The following is a 15,904-nucleotide window of genomic DNA, read 5'->3' on the forward strand; positions in this document are numbered from 1 at the left end:
CTCCGATCGTGGTGGCGGAGTCGCGCATGCCAATACCTATTCTGGACCAATCAGTAAGTCACGACCCCCGTCGGCTGCAGCACCAATCCTGCAGATAAGGCTCAGTCACGAGATGCTCCAACGTGCCGATTATCCATAATCTGCGTTTCAACTCCATAGATTAGAACGAAGACTACAGTTACATATGAAAGTACCCCTGGTTGCTGTGACAATCGTAGTTCAGTGCCTACGCGCTGACAGGAGACCGCTCTGGGGATGGGTGGATCTTCTCGTGCTGGCTACCAGCGACACTTGTGCGGCGGCTCCTGGCAATCTCCCCGTACACGATCGCTACCAAGTACGCAAGGCCGATAACTCCGGCAACTACGCTGTATGCGATTACATACCTGGTTTCAGTACCAGCTAGCTCCAGACCAAGTCCACCATTGATCATGCCGAGGATAATCGCAGTGCGACCAGTCCATATGTGTCCATAAGATATCGCGCTACGCTGACCAGTGCGCAAGAACTTTCGGTGATGGAGCCAGCCAGCAATAGGTTGGATAAACATCATCGCGATCAAAACGATGCCGATGATGGGGTGCGCCTCGTTCATTTCGTCGCCAGTGATGCCGTAGTATAGGCCGAGTCCAGATGCAGCAATGAAGAGCAACCATGAGAAGATTTGGGTAGAAACGTGTATCATGACGTTGTTGTTAAACTTGCCCAGGCGTATGATAATGGCGCCAATGGGGAAGAAGACGATGAAGGCGAGTGACGCGAAGATGCCGTGGACGAGTATGATGTTGCTGCGCATAGATGTGTCGTCGCTGCCAGAGCTCACAGGTGTAGTGCCAGAGACGACTGTGTCAGTAGCCATGAAAGGATTTGTACTCGAGCCTCCGACTGCATTGGAATAGGACCATGTGAAGCTATCCGCAGCGTCGTGCTGTGAGATCCTGGCTTTGACGTCCGTACTGTCCAGAGCAGCACCGCTTTTTCGTCCGTGGACCCATTGCCCGCTCGAAGATGAAAAGGAAGTGCTCCCACTCCGCGCGCACTTACCGCATCGGAAGTTTGCTGTCATGACACTGTTCGCGACGCCGGACCCGCTGAGTAGCTCGACGTCAAGATCCCCGTCGTATTGTGGTTGAGATTCTCCTGACGAGTAGCGAGGCGAAAGCGTGACGTTCCCATTGCCATCGGTGTACATAATGAACATGTCTGAATTTGTCATGCTCGATCCAATTCCAAGGCCGACCCAAGTATATGTTGTCGGCGCGCTGAGAGACAGGTAGATATCGCCGCTGCCGCTCTGGGCTGTTGCTTCAGGGATGTTCAGCTTGTAGCAGACATCGCTACTCACACATGTCTGCCCAATCTGTGTCTGCGCAAGAGCACCTGAGGCTGTCAGTCTTGGATATAGTCAGCAGGCGGACTGTTACATACCAAGGCTCAAGCTTGCAAGCAACGTTATCGTAGCCTGATAGCGCATGTCGTGTGAACCTGTTTAGAACGGCAGTGCGTGCCGATAGGAAATTTTAGAATACCCAGGAGGTAATCACGAGTCTGAAGGAAGGTTCTTAATCCGCTGCCTGCTGAGGAATTAGGGAACTTATAATACCGAAACGGACTTACACTCGGCGCAAATAACGAGGCGCTTTACATTATCAACACCAACCATGCCGGGGCTGAGCATCGATCATCGGCTGTACCGGTATCCTTGATTGCTTGGTCTACGCCGGATCTAACCATCACCGAACAGCAGATCAGTCCATTCCTCATCCACAATCAACGACAACCTCTATCGTGGTCTGTCGCAATGCATCTGGTATCTAGATCGCGCATGCCGCGTGGACTCTTCGTAGACATGTGCTTGGTACCACCATACAACTTGCCGTTTGCGGTGCAGCAAGCGGGATAAGTCCGCGCCCCGGCCGGCGCATCATAAAAGCGGCGATCTTAGGAACTCTGATAGGTAAAGGCTAAAGTCTGATCGGTCATCGCGTATGTGAAGTGAAGTTGTGATGAAGGCATTCGACGGTAGACGAGCCTCGCAGACATGCAGCGGCGCCGTGGCACTTGGCTTTGTATGCGTCATTAGGCACTGTACGCGTATACATAGTTTCAATGATAGTGATGGGGAGCGTATCTGTGAAGTCCAGGCGTCATCCTGCACACCTTGGGATCGAGAGAGCGGCTTGGCTGACTACCTCCAGACTCCAGAGGTCGGTCGATAAAACGTGGGCGGAATGTTGGCTCGCGGGGCTGTGCCGCGGATCCAGGAACGCCCGGGGAAATTCCCAAGTATGCACAATCTCCGGACGCGGATTACAAACAGCGCAGCGACAACACTTCGGTCGTTTATGTGCGCAACTTCGGGCCTTCATCTCTGTTTCTGGCATCTTTCTGCGGGGGCGGAGCTCGTCAATACGATGCCCTCAGGGCTAATGGCCGAGAAGGGAACAACAGAGTGCTGTTGCAAGGTCTCTCCTGTCACCCACTTATTAACAGACCGCAGTGCACAACCTCATTTAAGGAGGTAGCCATCGTATTCTCTACTGCTACATAGGTATTTGGGTACCACCCTTGTCTCATGTTTGTAGCGCTGGAATCCAGGAACATCCATCCATTCGGCGATCAGCCGAGGGCACCGGAAAAGTCGCTCTGCTCGAGCGTTTGCGCGACCACGGTGCGGAAGTTCGAGATAAGAGGACGTTGGTGAGATGGACAAGCAGCAGAGATGTTGGCGTCAGAGATGGCGGCAGCTGACGTAATGTCGCTTCGAGCTTCCCCACCATCTTCATTATCGCGACATCAACTACAATGGGGCAGGGTTCTCATCATCCAGCAGATTGATCTTCGCGTTGGAGAAGCTGCGCTAGCTCCCTACTAGAAACCACGAAAGTCGTTCTGCTAAAGCTGGTTGTACTCGACCAAAGCAGCCAAGATGGAGCAACAATATCTGACCAACTATGTGGCCTATCACGACCCGCAAAGTCAAGAGGATCGCGTTGGTCACTATGACCTTGCTAAGAAGACAATCCAGCCCCTGTGTTTCAAATCAGGCACTCCAATCTCCAGTCTTTACCAAATAATCGAAGCCGGCGAGTCCAACATTACCAGCACAGGTGACACTGTTTCGTCGTCAGAAGCTCACATACTGCCTCCTCTCGCGTCTCGAGACGTGCTCTGTGTGGGCAAGAACTACTTCGACCATGCCAAAGAATTTAACAGCTCGGGCTTCGACAGCTCAGACAAGGTTGATGTACCATCTCACCCGGTCATCTTCACCAAGAGATACACCTCGATCATTGCTGATGGGGAAGACATCTACCCGCATCCTGAGTTTACCCAGACCGCCGACTATGAAGGTGAGATTGGTGTGATCATAGGGAAGGCAGGATTCAGGATCAAGGAAGAAGACGCAATGAGCCATGTATGGGGGTTCACGATCATTAATGACATGACTGCAAGAGAAAGGCAGAGAGACCACAAGCAATTCTACATCGGCAAGAGTCCGGATACATTCTGTCCCATGGGTCCAATCGCAGTCCCAGCATCCCATCTTGACAGTGTCCTGCGAGTTCAGACTGAAGTAAATGGCGAGCTTCGACAAGACGCCACAACAAAGGACCTAATATTCTCCATCCCCTACCTCATCAAGACCATGTCAGAAGGCCAAACTCTCCAGCCCGGTGACGTCCTCGCAACAGGCACACCCGCCGGCGTAGGCCTCGGTCTCAAACCCCCAGTCTACCTGCAGCCAGGCGACACAATCTCCATCTCAGTGACCGGGCTCGGAACACTGACAAACCGCATTGCCTCTCCACCACCAACACCCATCGCCAACACAGCACCGCAAACAAGCCTGCCGTACAACAACACCCGCGTCCCGACGTCTCAACTCACAACCATCAATAACAAGCCCTTATACTACACCTCCTCTGGCCCCGAGTCTGGCTGTCCTGTCGTATTCATCCATGGCCTAGGCGGCACACAAGCCTCTTTCACGCCGCTAATCCATGCCCTCGGCCTTACCTACACGCACGCGCTGCACCTCTTCGATCTCGAAGGGCACGGCGGGTCGCCCACACACCCTCTAAGCGCACTCTCAATACACTCTTTCGCCGCCGATCTGAGCGGCGTATTCGCCCATGCCACCATCAAACCCCCAGATGGCGCAATCATCATTGCGCATTCACTCGGCTGCCTAGTCGCGCTCTCCTTCGCCGCGTTACACCCCGAGCTCGTAGCCCACCTCATCCTGCTCAACCCGCCCTCTCTCCCTTTCCCGGACGAGGGAGTCGACGCGCTACGCCAGCGCGCCGAAATCGTCAGGCGAGAAGGTATGCTGCGCATCGCGGATAGAATCGCTTCGTCAGCGACGAGCTCCACATCGCAGGCGAGGAACCCGCTCGCCGTTAACAGTGTACGTATGAGTCTCCAGAGTCAAGATGGTGAGGGGTACGCGAAGGCGTGCTCTGCGATTGCGGGTGCTGAGGTGCCAGAATGGGACAAGGTCAGGGCAAAGGTGTGCGTTGTTACGGGGGATGAGGATAGGGTTGCGAGGGTGGCTGAGTGTGAAGAGATTGTTGAGCAGATGGGGGGCAAGGCGGAGTTAGAGGTACTTGGGGGTGTAGGGCATTGGAGTGTGTTTGAGGATGTGGAGGGGGTTGCGAGGGTTGTGGAGAGAGCGTTGGGGCGGGGACGTGTTGCGCAGGGCAGCGGGGCGAAATAGAGCAGACCGTCATGTGATGTAGGAAAAATGAGAGGCATGTGGGGATGTGACTAGCAGATGTGTTATTCGGAAGTAGTTCTTATCATTCTGACGACCACCCGGGAGCAGGCTTTATCCCCCTTGCCCTGCTTGTCGTAGAAGACGTCTTCGTCTTCGAGCTCCTTTAGTGCTTCTCTGGACTTCTCCTTACTTGCTTCGCTTGAGTCTGAAGGTTATCAGCGGTATCTGTCAAGGATGAGTTGCTGGTATATGTCACATACTGGGGTTGCTTAGGTTAGCCTTGTGCCATTGTGCTTAGTGGCTGTTGTCTTCCGTGGTGTTATTGATGTTCTGCTCAGCTTCTGTGTAACCGGGGGCGGTGATGCCTTGGTGGGACTTTTGGTCGGACATGATTGTTGAAAGTGCTTGACTGTGCTTGGTCGATAAGTTGGAGATAAGGTTTCCGGGTGTTGTATTGTTTTCCTGTTGTTGGGACGTGGTTCGTGTTTAAATGTACTGTTCTTATATATGTCAGCCTAGCCTCGTTCAAGATGCGTTATTAAATCGTACCTACGCAAGAAGCCTACTGCTGTTTGCCTTTCTAATTCAAGTCGCAACGCTTGGCTATGGTAGAGACGGCACGAAATTGTGGGGCCCATTTACTGGTCTGAAATGCGTCGCGACTTGAGAGAGCTGCTTTGATGGCAATGTAGATTGTTGAACCCGTGAGAACAGGTATCCAAGACCCCTTGCCATCGGACGCAGAACACATACTGTTCGTCACTCCCCCTTCCCTCGCTTCATATAGAACGCCTCGTCCTCGCCCAATTCCTCCAATATTCGTGCTGACTTCTCTTTCGAAGCCTCACTTGTATTTGTTGCGTGTCAGTACCAACACTGGAGAAGCTCTATCTCTGAGCAGCAACACGAGCGAAGACGACGTCAAGATGGACATACTCGGATTGCTTAGGTTCGCCTTGTGGCCTCTTGCCTCGTGACTCCTATCCTCTTCTGTGTTGTTGATGTTCTGGTCAATCTGCGATAGGGCTGCCGCGGTGACGTCGGCGGTTGTTTGTTGTGTCGACATGATGCTGGTGACTGTAGTAGCGCGGAAGTCGGTTCCTGATCATTTGGGTGTGTAGTACTAAACGAGTGATTGAAAATCTTCAGACTTGGCGGGAGTGCATCATGGAATGGCTGTGTGTTATCCTGTTTGTAACAGGCCGCAAGTGCTGATCTTAGCGTAAGGCTGTTAGTGTGAATGACAGCTACGGGGTCAAAAACTTAGAAGTCACGGGCTGTTGAGACGATGCTTTGTGTGCCAACACTTGATGTGTTGTTGTTTGATCGTTCTTTATTGTCGTGATCATTTGCTTCCAGTAGATGGTCGCTTATGTTGAGATCGAGCCATCGTGGAGCTTCTTAGTCGTCACCTCCGCCGCCAATGGGGCCGCTAACCTGCTTCGCCGCTTTCGCAGCAACGATATCGTCGACTCGAAGCAGCAAGCACGCGCTCTCAATGGCTGTCTTGATACTCTGCTCTTTGACTGCGAGAGGCTCCCAGACGCCATATGTGCGCATGTCAACAACCTTTCCTGCATCGCCATCGATACCCCAGGTACTGCCAGTGGCCTTGCCATCCTCGTAACCTTCTGCATGCTTTGCGCGAAGCTGTGTGAGGACCTTGATGGGGCTGTTTCCTGAGTTCTGAATGATGGTGCGGGGAATGACCTCCATAGACTCTGCCACCGCCTTGTATGGCCACTGTGCAACACCCTCGATGAGCTTTGCTCTCCTCTCCAACCCAACAGCGATGGCCATCTCGGTTGCTCCACCTCCTGGGCACAGCTTCGGGTTCCAAATGACGTTCCTAGCAACGCCCATGGCGTCGTGCAGGTTGCGCTCGATCTCATTCAGGATGTCCTTTGAGGGACCGCGAAGCAAGATTGTGCAGGCCTTGGGGTCCTTGCACTGTGTGAGATAGGTGAAGTACTCGTCGCCGAGCTTTGAGATCTCGAACAGACCGCACTGTGTACCAATGTCGGACGGGGTTGCGGCGAAGACGGAGTTGACGATGGTAGCACCGGTGGCTCGGGCGATACGGTTGTTGTCTGTCTTGCGGACACGGCGGATGGCTGTGATGTCGGCCTTGACGAGGAAGTGCTGTGCAAGATCTGCCTGAAGTTAGCGATGATGTTGCCTGTTCAACTGGAATTCACTTACCGCTGACACCCTTCTCTGTGATGACGAGATCAGGCTTCAGGGCAATGATTGCGTCGCACATGGCCTTGACCTGCTCCTCCTCGATCTGCAGTATCCTGTTCCAGTCCTCCTCTTTGCTGACCTCGATATTCGTTTGACTCTCGCCCTTCTTGTACTCGAGTGTGCAGTCCAGCAGCAGCACCTTTGGGTTCTCGATTCTCCGCCTCATCTTGGGGTGTGTGATGTCCTTGTTCACCATGACGCCGTCCAGCACCTCGCTGTCCTCGATCTCGCCTCCAGGAATCTTCTCAATACGTGCGTACCGCTTAATGTCGACCTCCTTCTTGCCGCCCATGTCGGTAGATACTGTACGGACAGCCTTGAGCGCAAGACCGCACATCAGCTTTGACCACCTCGAAACGAACTTTGTGCCAATCGAAGAGCTGATGATCCTGTACATCTCTTCGTCGTTGTCGACGTCGACTTCGGTCGCAATCTCGTTGACGATCTCGAGGGCATCGGCGAGGGCCTTCTTGAAGGCCTGGATGACAACAACAGGGTGGATGTTGCGCTCGAGCTGGGGCAGGGCCTGTGCAAGGATCTCACCGGCTGTGACAGTCAGTCATTGCTCAAGCTTGTTCTTCGCGCATATTCCAACATACCCAGAATGATGACGGTCGTGGTGCCGTCACCGACTTCCTCGTCTTGTGTCCGGCTGAGCTCAATCATGCTCTTTGCGGCGGGGTGAGCGACTTCGATTTCTCGCAGGATAGCGTGGCCATCGTTGGTAAGGACGATGCCGCCCATGGGGTCAAGCAGCATCTTCAGCATGGCCTTGGGGCCCAGACATGACCGGATGATGTCTGCAACCGTCTTGGCTGCTGTGATGTTCGAAATCTGAGCTTTGCGACCAAACTGGCGCTCCCCACCAGGGGTCTGGGTGTCTGCGGGGGATTAGGCATTTGCTGGAAGCAGTAACTCGGGATCGACATACTCATAACAACCACAGGCGCCTGCATTTTGAGGGACGAATCTAGGGTATTGGTACAGGAAAGAGGGGACGTGGAACTAAGCACGCGTGGGGTATCTGTCGCTGGCGCGTCCTTCACTAAACATTTCTTGTCCCGCGCCCGCAGTTAGTTTCGCCGGTCCGCGATCATGTGATCAATCACGTGCACCTGTCTGTCTTGGAGCTCTGACAAATGTAATCAAAGATGTCGGATGAGTACGCGTTGAGGATGCCGAGTGGAGCGTATATCCATTATCGAGGTGTTGTTTTGCCGTTCTTCACATACCCTTCTTTGCACCTTTCTTAGCATTCAATGTCGCCAGGCACTTTCCTTTGCGGCACTGCCGTTCACATCCACGCATGCACTAAGCAATCGTAGGGAGATAACCCTCACCTAACTAGCGCCTTTACTTTCTTTTTCTAATGTGCACAAGCATCATCAGGAAGGTAAGATGCTTCCTGTCAAGATGGTCACGTGCAAGCTTTCTCCACCTGCCAAGGCCAACGCACACGAAACAACCCAGCGTACCATTTGGGCAAAGCGAACTCAGCACCAGTCCGTTTGCGTCCTCCTGCTTCGACGCGCAACCAGCCAATCGCGCTAGACCTGCCCTGAGGATCTCTACATCCTTGCAGGCCTGAGGTCTGCCGATGCGGTTAGTGCTACCCTGCCGGCGACTCCAGCCTCTCACGGGACGAGCGCGAAGGCTTACAAGAAGCGCCCTAGGCCCTCAAACCATCGTTCCTTCCCCTCTCACCTCTTGCCCTTACACGTCGTCTCGCGCCTTCCCTCTACGCCCAATTATCGTACTTGGTGTTGCTCTCACCTCACTCACACCACCCATCACCTTTACCTACCTCATCCATCACCACGACCATCACGCCTCTTAACTGAGCATCAACCTCACCGTTGCTATCAGCCATTTAGCCGCGCTAGTCGCATGCTCTACTGTCTGCTCAACTGCTAGGCAGACGCTTGTATCTTTGAACTGCATTTTACTTCTAATCTACTAAACAAGCAGTCACCATGGGTCTCAACTACTATGCCTCGTCACCCACCGTCGTCCTGCAGCCCCAACAGCCGCAGGGTTACTTCTCACCTCACCAGCGCGCCCATTCGCCGTCAACCATGGGTAAATTCCGTCCGAAGCATCCTACTCCACCGTCGCTCAACTATCTAGCTGCTGTCTCCAATGCCACAGCTGGGCGCAAACGATCCATTGCCGACGTTGACGATCCCGAAGAGAACCAACCAACTGGATCTGTCGCCATTCCTGCCCCCATCAAGTCTCGGGGCGAGCCCGTCTACGGCCCGGGGATGACGCTCATCTACCCTGACGAACCTGGCTATAGCATCGCGGCCGAGTCGCAATCCGGCACGTGGTACGAAGAGAAGAAGGAAGCTGAAGAGAAGGCTGCAGCTCGTCCAATCGCAATCTCGCGCAAGTCGCAACGCGTCAGTCCGTCTCGCGACGTCGTTGTCCCATCTCTCAACGATATGGAGTCTCAGATCAGCGAGGCCATCATCGACGACAACGGCAATACGATCAACACACTCATCACCTCGCTGGGTGTAGGCTGGAAGAACATCATGACCAACCCCAACCTGCGCGACCAGGCACGCGCGTACGCACGCTTCATCGAGCGCCACTTCGACTTCACCGACGTGATTGTCATGCTCGAGAAGGAGTCGCTCAACGCATATCTTGTGCGCGCGAAGCAACACGGTGTGCAGGGCTACTGGCTATTCGCAGACACACTCAAGTGGTGCCAGCTTGTCGGCTGGTCCCTTGAGCGCGCCGTTCCGAACCTCATGTCCGGACCTGTACCTCACTGCGAGGGCGACCGCATCAACGCCCGCGACTCTTCCCCGTCTGAGCCCGTAATACCAACCCTTCAGGCTGTCATCGCACCCGCCGCTGTTGCCGGCGACGTGATGGAGATGTGATCGACGTTCGATTGCTCCTTCTCTTCCCATTCTGAACTTTTTTTTCAAAGCATGTACGGATGCGTCTCGGTTCTATCTCGCATGTTTTTATTCATGCTTCACGATCTACTGGTTTTTTCTCGACAACTCGGCGTTTGGCAATGGATTGGATGGGCTCACTGGGGTGGATTATCGTTATGTACTATACATTATCATGCTTGCTCGTGTCGCGACAGCCGGATCGTCGATGTACGATCGCGTCGCATACCTCATTGCCACTAAAAGTTACAGGCACCGTCAATGAACACATTATCATCTGCTTGCAACTGCTTTCTACTTACGCTCTAGCGCTCGATGCAACGCAACCGATCTCTGTATTGCAGCCACCCAAACGCAAGCCGTCCATCGCAATTGCCGATCTGCCTCATTTTTCGCAAGAAATTTCTTGGCCGCCCCATCCAACATCGTCATTTCCACACGATCACTGACACGATGCGACAAAGCGCTCGGCTTGTTTCGGAAGCAATGTCATCCTGCGACCAGCAATCGCGCAAACGTGCGCGCAAGCGACAAGTCGCGTCGAACGGGCAACGCGTTACTTGTCAAGCCAGGCTCGGGGAAAGGGGTGTGCTGCGACGCGAGATTGTCGCGCTATGAGGCCGGGCGCAGGCGACCGTTCCAGCTCGTCACCAATAATAGCGGTCTCCTAGACAATGCACATGCCAGCTGTTCTGGGCATGCCGTTGATTGCGCGATCCTTTGTCGGAAGTTGCGGAGTTTGCACGACAATTTGCTGTGCTAAGACGCGGATGCAGCATGCCGAGCGTGCAGGACACTGAAGTCCTCCAGCCTGTTGCATTCAAACTGCGTCACGATACTGCGTGCCCATATAATTTTTCTCATCAGTCGCAAAGTCTTGGACCACATCACAAGATTGCTCATGGGCGGGGGCCCCCTCTCTCACGCCGATCGCGGTGTGAATGCACCTGGTTCCTCATCCAATTAATTACTTTCGAACGCCCGATTATAGGACTAATCAATCAAGTCCATAATTACTGTATTTGTCGCGAACTAACTCATTGGCGCCACCCCCACAAAGCTGAGAGCATCGCTATGAACTCATGCCCAGCGCAGTATTCTGTTTGATGCCTCAGCATAGCTGGGCCTTGACGCTGGATGGTATCGTTCGACTTCAGGTCTCGTACGAGTCCTGTCAGCGCGCCTCTGTGGCCATCGAGATGACGGCCGATCGTCCGCACGGCAGTCTGCTGTAAGGCGCACCTCATTTGCATTTTAGTATGATACGCAAGTACACAGCCACGACCGTGGTGTTTCTGCGTGGCTGCCCGTAGGCGCTCTCCGAGTGGGCTGCAACCTCAGCTGCGCTCAAAGACCCAAACTTCGGTGCGCGATTGTAACCGGACCGGCCGAGTCTACGCCAAGCACGATGCGCACTGTAGGTAAGCAGACGTCGCCTCTGTCGCTCAACAGTACTCGATGAAGCATGAGATCTACGGCTGGCAAGGTTTTGCCGTGCTTAAAGCGCGGCTGTGCGCAATTCACACGCTCATAAGCCTCGCCAAGCTCAGGTTTTACCTTTGCTCAAAGTGCTTACTTTCGATGTTCCATCCTGAAAGCGGCTACGAGCGCGAGCTAAAGGCGATCGGGCCTCCCCTCGCTGTGCCCAGGGACGCAGATGCTCAGTGGCTATGACATGGTGCATACGAGCGGAGTGCCTCCGGCGGAGGGTATTTAGCAACGCAGGGACTCCCTTGAGTGACAAGCTTTGAGGTCATCGACCCAACGGTTTCTACACATCTCCACCTTGTTTTCAATCCATCTGTGGACATCAAAGCTTCTGCGCCAACCCCTTGAGCCATGGAGGCGTTCGAGATCAACCTCGTGTCGAGAAAGAACTACATCAATACCAGTTCCATCATCAATTCCGCAACAAGTCGTATCTGTCCGTCCGAGAACCTTAATGGCCCGGCCATCGTACCGATCATTGGCAGCTACACTTTCCACGAAGTTGCAACGATAGCCTCTGGCGCCTGTGGGCTCTTCAGCTTGCTCATCTGCAGCTTTGTCATTGCCGGCCATGCGACCAATTACTCGTTTCCTGTGCAACAACGCCAGATCATCCGTATTGTTTTGTTAATCCCATGGGTTTCGCTGTTCTCTTTCATCGTTGTGTTGGAGGAAAAGGCTGGTGTTTACATCGTCGAGAGTCTCGACTTTGGGTGTGCGATTGCGCTGTCAGCGTTTTTGCTACTGATGTGCGACTTCGTACTATCGCATCCTGATGGTTTCGACAATCTCTTTGGCACCGGCGCTGGCGCAAAGAGTCGAGGCTCTTTGCAAACGACAGGACCTGCATGGTTCAAAGTACGTCTCCCATCCTCAGGCACAGACGACAGCCCGCTGACACAACCAGTGCATCTGGTACGGGGTTCTGCAGTTCATACCCACCAGCATCATCATCTGGATCGGCACCATCATCACGCTCGCAGTCGGCAAGTACTGCAGACAGTCAAACAGCGTGCACTTTGCGCATCTGTGGATCACAATCTTGAAGTTCATCGTAACGACGATCTCCATTCTATGCTGCTTGCTATTCTACAGCAAGAACAAGCCCAAATTGCTGCAGCATAGGATTCTCCTCAAGCTCTTCACATTCAAGAGTATTATCGGACTGAACGTCGCGCAGACAGTATGTCCCTCCTTCTCAAACCCATTAATTCCAAAAGTGCATGTCAAAGGGATACATAGGAATTGAAACTGACAAGAGTAGTTCATAATCAATATCCTAGCCGGCCATGGCACGCTCACGCCCACCAAATACATGACCTACCACGATATCAACGACGGGCTTGCTTCCCTCATCTTGGCGTGCGAAATGCCCTTCTTCGCCGTCCTCATGCTCTTCGCCTTTCCCTCCAAACCGTACAAGAACAGCAATAAAGCGGCTTCTGTTGGCCCGATCAAGGCTATCGTCCAAGCGCTCGATATTAGAGATCTGCTGGGCGCGATTGTGAGGGGCCCGATGAGGCTGGTGCGCGAGCAGGAGAGGGAAATCAGGAGGGAGGGGAGCATGAAAATGGAGCTTCAGGGCGGGAGGAGTGGTAGTGGGGGCTTAGACGAGGAGACTGGGTATAAGGGGAGCAGTGAGAGGGTCGGGATGGCTGTCTGAGTGAACAGTGTGTTGTGGATGTTTCAATGCACTTTGATGAACTATGGGTGTTGTGCCGTCATGAATAGTGAGGGAGTGTATGCTTTCCCTTTCCAGCCGATCATGAAGATCTCACTCCTGATATCTGCATACATATAGAGCCCTGTGCCGCTCTCACTGTTACTTAGGGCAGTTTTACGTGGATACATGCCATATTTTCGGTACGGACGAAGCTGGAAGCTGAAGGACGCGATCCATAACAGTAGGACCAAAATAGCCGTGGAGCTACCAATTTGCTTGGTATTCATCTATAGTCAAGGTGGGGTTCTCGGTAGGCTATGGGGTGAGTGAAGGTGACGGGGCCGCCAATTTTCGCGCAAGCTAGGCAAACGCCCAATTACTGACTTTTGAAGTCCTCTCACCACAATCATGATCTCCTCACTCCAGTGCCAACGTCTTCACACAGGCGTCTCTACTCTGGCTCTACACAGGGGGGTTTCTCACCCAGAGATTCTCGTAGGGCATGGTTCAAGGGGTATGAAGATGGCAGGTAGTAAGAAAAGCTCGAACAGGGTTGTCTGAAGCGACTGCATCGAGCTCAGTTTCGAGCTGGCGGGAGGCTAGAACTTGGCGAGCATCGAGACCAGTTGCAAGTGATGTTCGTCGACCGCAGCACGATTGCTGCCCAGATCCAGTGCCTCCGTCGAGTACGCAACAATTCTCTCTATGACCACTTGACGATGAAACACAGTATATGCGGGTGATTAGAGCTCTGAAATCTCTACAGGATAGTGTCGGGTGAAAGAAGGCTGCACATTGACTGCCGCAACAATGAAAAATGAGGGTTGGATCAAGACTGGCCTATTCGTACTCTATCCTACGAGTCATTCTCCGGCTGTACAGTGACAGTCACGGCTTCATGAGCCCTTGCTCTATAGCAAGCTTTCGCCAGTACATCTCGCAGGCGAAGCATCGCTCCAATGCCAACCCCGTGCCTGAGCAGACTGTGCATGCAACTCGTGGGTCACTGACGATGTGTGAGCTGCAGGTTATTGTCAACGCACTTTTTGACGTACGGGTTACCGCCACAGCCTCTACAGGTGGTAATATTCATTGCGTGAGGATGGTACAGATAACAAGGGGGTGGTGTTGCGCTTGACAGTGGTGTTCCTGCGGCGATATGGTAGTGGAAGGACATGATAAGACTGTCAGAACTGGATAGTAAAGATGGATGATGCTTGCTGTAAGTTCTATTGTCAATTCAGAGTGCTGAATAAAAGCGGGACGGTACAGTATAGTATACTAGAAGGGTGCGGGAAGGTGTTATGTGCTTCATGTATGCTAGAAGCGATGATAACATTAATCAGTTCCAATGTCCTTTCCAAGGCTGCAACATGATGTCGTGTGCCTGAGTGATGTTCCTCAAACAGGGCCCGGCTCATTCCAACGAGATCCCCATCAATCCCCGGTGGAAGAGTCAGGGACTCTGTACACTTTGGCTAGGTTCGGGATGAAACATCCGTCGCCGAATCTCGAGCCATGGCGACAACCGGAAGAGATCCGTCATGAGTGATTGACCCAAGACGTGATATTGGGCCTTGATGCGCCAGGTTCGTCTTTCTAAATGTGATCAGGTCCAGTTGAGCTGAGTATTGGTCGGAGAAACCGTAGACGTGCATGCCGGCTCAACGTGGGCTTGTTGCACAATTGCTGATTGACAAGGATTCTTTGACATCGGTACCCTGCAGCGAAGGTGAAATTGGGGACTGGTGGCAGCCGTTTGTGGATCTTCAAGGGCAAGGACGTGACCGTGAAGGTAAGCCCTTCACGGATGCGTGACTTGCTGCATGGGAGGCACCCGCTTCAGGAAGAGCTGGCATAATGTCGTTCCGTGGCTCGCCAGCTAAGGCGGAACAGATCAACGAAGTTACCGAACGCGCAGCTCGGGAGATAAATTCCCAATGGAAGGGATCGTATTCAGCGGTGGGCTGAGCCGCCTTCCGTGGACCAGGCACTGGTGATAGTGAATCTACAGTGGCACTGTCTGCAGAGTGCCCCGATGATTCCAATAGGCTGGGATATTCTCCCCGGTTTCGTTGGGGGTTGATCTGGTCTCAAGGATACGTATCGAGCGTGCCGATCGTTACACGACTGCTGCTGTGGCACACCTGAGCACCGCAAAGGCGCTTCCTCAGGTTGGACTCATGGGTACAACACTGTCAGAAAGAACGGATGGTCGTCCTGCAGAGCCTGTACGTTGGAATGTCAAGCCTACGGCCCGAATCTTCGAAATAGTCAGTCCAAGGGCCTAGAGGTATCCGAGTACGGAGCTGAGAGCTGATGGTGACCAGGGATGACCGGTCCTAACGTTCGCTAAAAGCATCACTACGTCAACATGAGCCTTCGTGAGTACAGTGTAAGCGTATGACCTGACACTTGATCAGGTGCATGAATGAACCAGGCGCTACTGGGCTTGAGAAGGAGAATAGACAGTGGATTGTTTGATCAGTAAACGTCTTGACAGGCAATGCATCCTTATTGCAGCGACCACAGCGTTCTGTGCATGCTTGCGATCGTTTCGGAGATTCACAACCAAAGTTTCCAAAGTCACGAAATCGCCCCTGTCGCACGATTGGGCTGCGAGTCGTGAACAGAAGTCAGTTACAATGACTGTGGCGACACTGACGAAATTCATCGCTTCGAAAGCCCTGCTCCAAGGACATGCGAATGGTATGAGTGTTAGAGATCGTGATGGTCAACGTTCGGGCGCCTACCTATCTGCGACGCCCGGAGAGACTGACTTGAAGTTGACCACCACCACCTGCATCGAATTGGTGTACTTGTGAGATGGGGAATCGACTAGTCCTCATAAGCTCGGAAGCTGCACTGACCATAAAA

The 15,904-nt window shown here is 53.2% G+C and overlaps 5 protein-coding genes across 5 annotated transcripts; 3 read left to right on the top strand and 2 right to left on the bottom strand.

Annotated features, from left to right (window-relative positions):
• Positions 1 to 226: 226 nt before the first annotated feature.
• M421DRAFT_2718 (iron reductase domain protein) lies at positions 227 to 1,474 on the bottom strand (the record flags this gene model as incomplete). Its single annotated transcript, XM_033588811.1, has 2 exons — positions 227 to 1,380; positions 1,429 to 1,474. 2 exons carry the CDS (start codon positions 1,472 to 1,474, stop codon positions 227 to 229), a joined length of 1,200 nt encoding a protein of 399 aa, XP_033451450.1.
• A 1,455-nt stretch (positions 1,475 to 2,929) lies between these two features.
• On the top strand, positions 2,930 to 5,617 carry M421DRAFT_99108 (uncharacterized protein; the record flags this gene model as incomplete). The annotated part of the gene is made up of 2 exons (XM_033598704.1): positions 2,930 to 4,663; positions 5,606 to 5,617. 2 exons carry the CDS (start codon positions 2,930 to 2,932, stop codon positions 5,615 to 5,617), a joined length of 1,746 nt encoding a protein of 581 aa, XP_033451451.1.
• Positions 5,618 to 5,953: 336 nt separating this feature from the next.
• M421DRAFT_341986 (T-complex protein 1 subunit gamma) lies at positions 5,954 to 8,183 on the bottom strand. Its single transcript, XM_033589481.1, has 4 exons — positions 7,896 to 8,183; positions 7,564 to 7,845; positions 6,923 to 7,510; positions 5,954 to 6,873 (listed from the first exon to the last, which is right to left on the bottom strand). The coding sequence occupies exons 1-4, from the start codon at positions 7,918 to 7,920 to the stop codon at positions 6,122 to 6,124; spliced, it is 1,647 nt and encodes a 548-aa protein (XP_033451452.1). The 5' UTR covers positions 7,921 to 8,183; the 3' UTR covers positions 5,954 to 6,121.
• Positions 8,184 to 8,937: 754 nt separating this feature from the next.
• Positions 8,938 to 9,858, top strand: M421DRAFT_56522 (uncharacterized protein; the record flags this gene model as incomplete). The annotated part of the gene is made up of 1 exon (XM_033595412.1): positions 8,938 to 9,858. The coding sequence occupies one exon, from the start codon at positions 8,938 to 8,940 to the stop codon at positions 9,856 to 9,858; it is 921 nt and encodes a 306-aa protein (XP_033451453.1).
• A 1,569-nt stretch (positions 9,859 to 11,427) lies between these two features.
• On the top strand, positions 11,428 to 13,234 carry M421DRAFT_417864 (uncharacterized protein). The gene is made up of 3 exons (XM_033591604.1): positions 11,428 to 12,222; positions 12,272 to 12,547; positions 12,629 to 13,234. Exons 1-3 carry the CDS (start codon positions 11,716 to 11,718, stop codon positions 13,025 to 13,027), a joined length of 1,182 nt encoding a protein of 393 aa, XP_033451454.1. The 5' UTR covers positions 11,428 to 11,715; the 3' UTR covers positions 13,028 to 13,234.
• Positions 13,235 to 15,904: the final 2,670 nt, after the last annotated feature.

The sequence above is a fragment of the Didymella exigua genome (assembly GCF_010094145.1).
Source record: "Didymella exigua CBS 183.55 unplaced genomic scaffold M421scaffold_6, whole genome shotgun sequence".
Taxonomy (NCBI): Eukaryota; Fungi; Ascomycota; class Dothideomycetes; order Pleosporales; family Didymellaceae; genus Didymella; species Didymella exigua.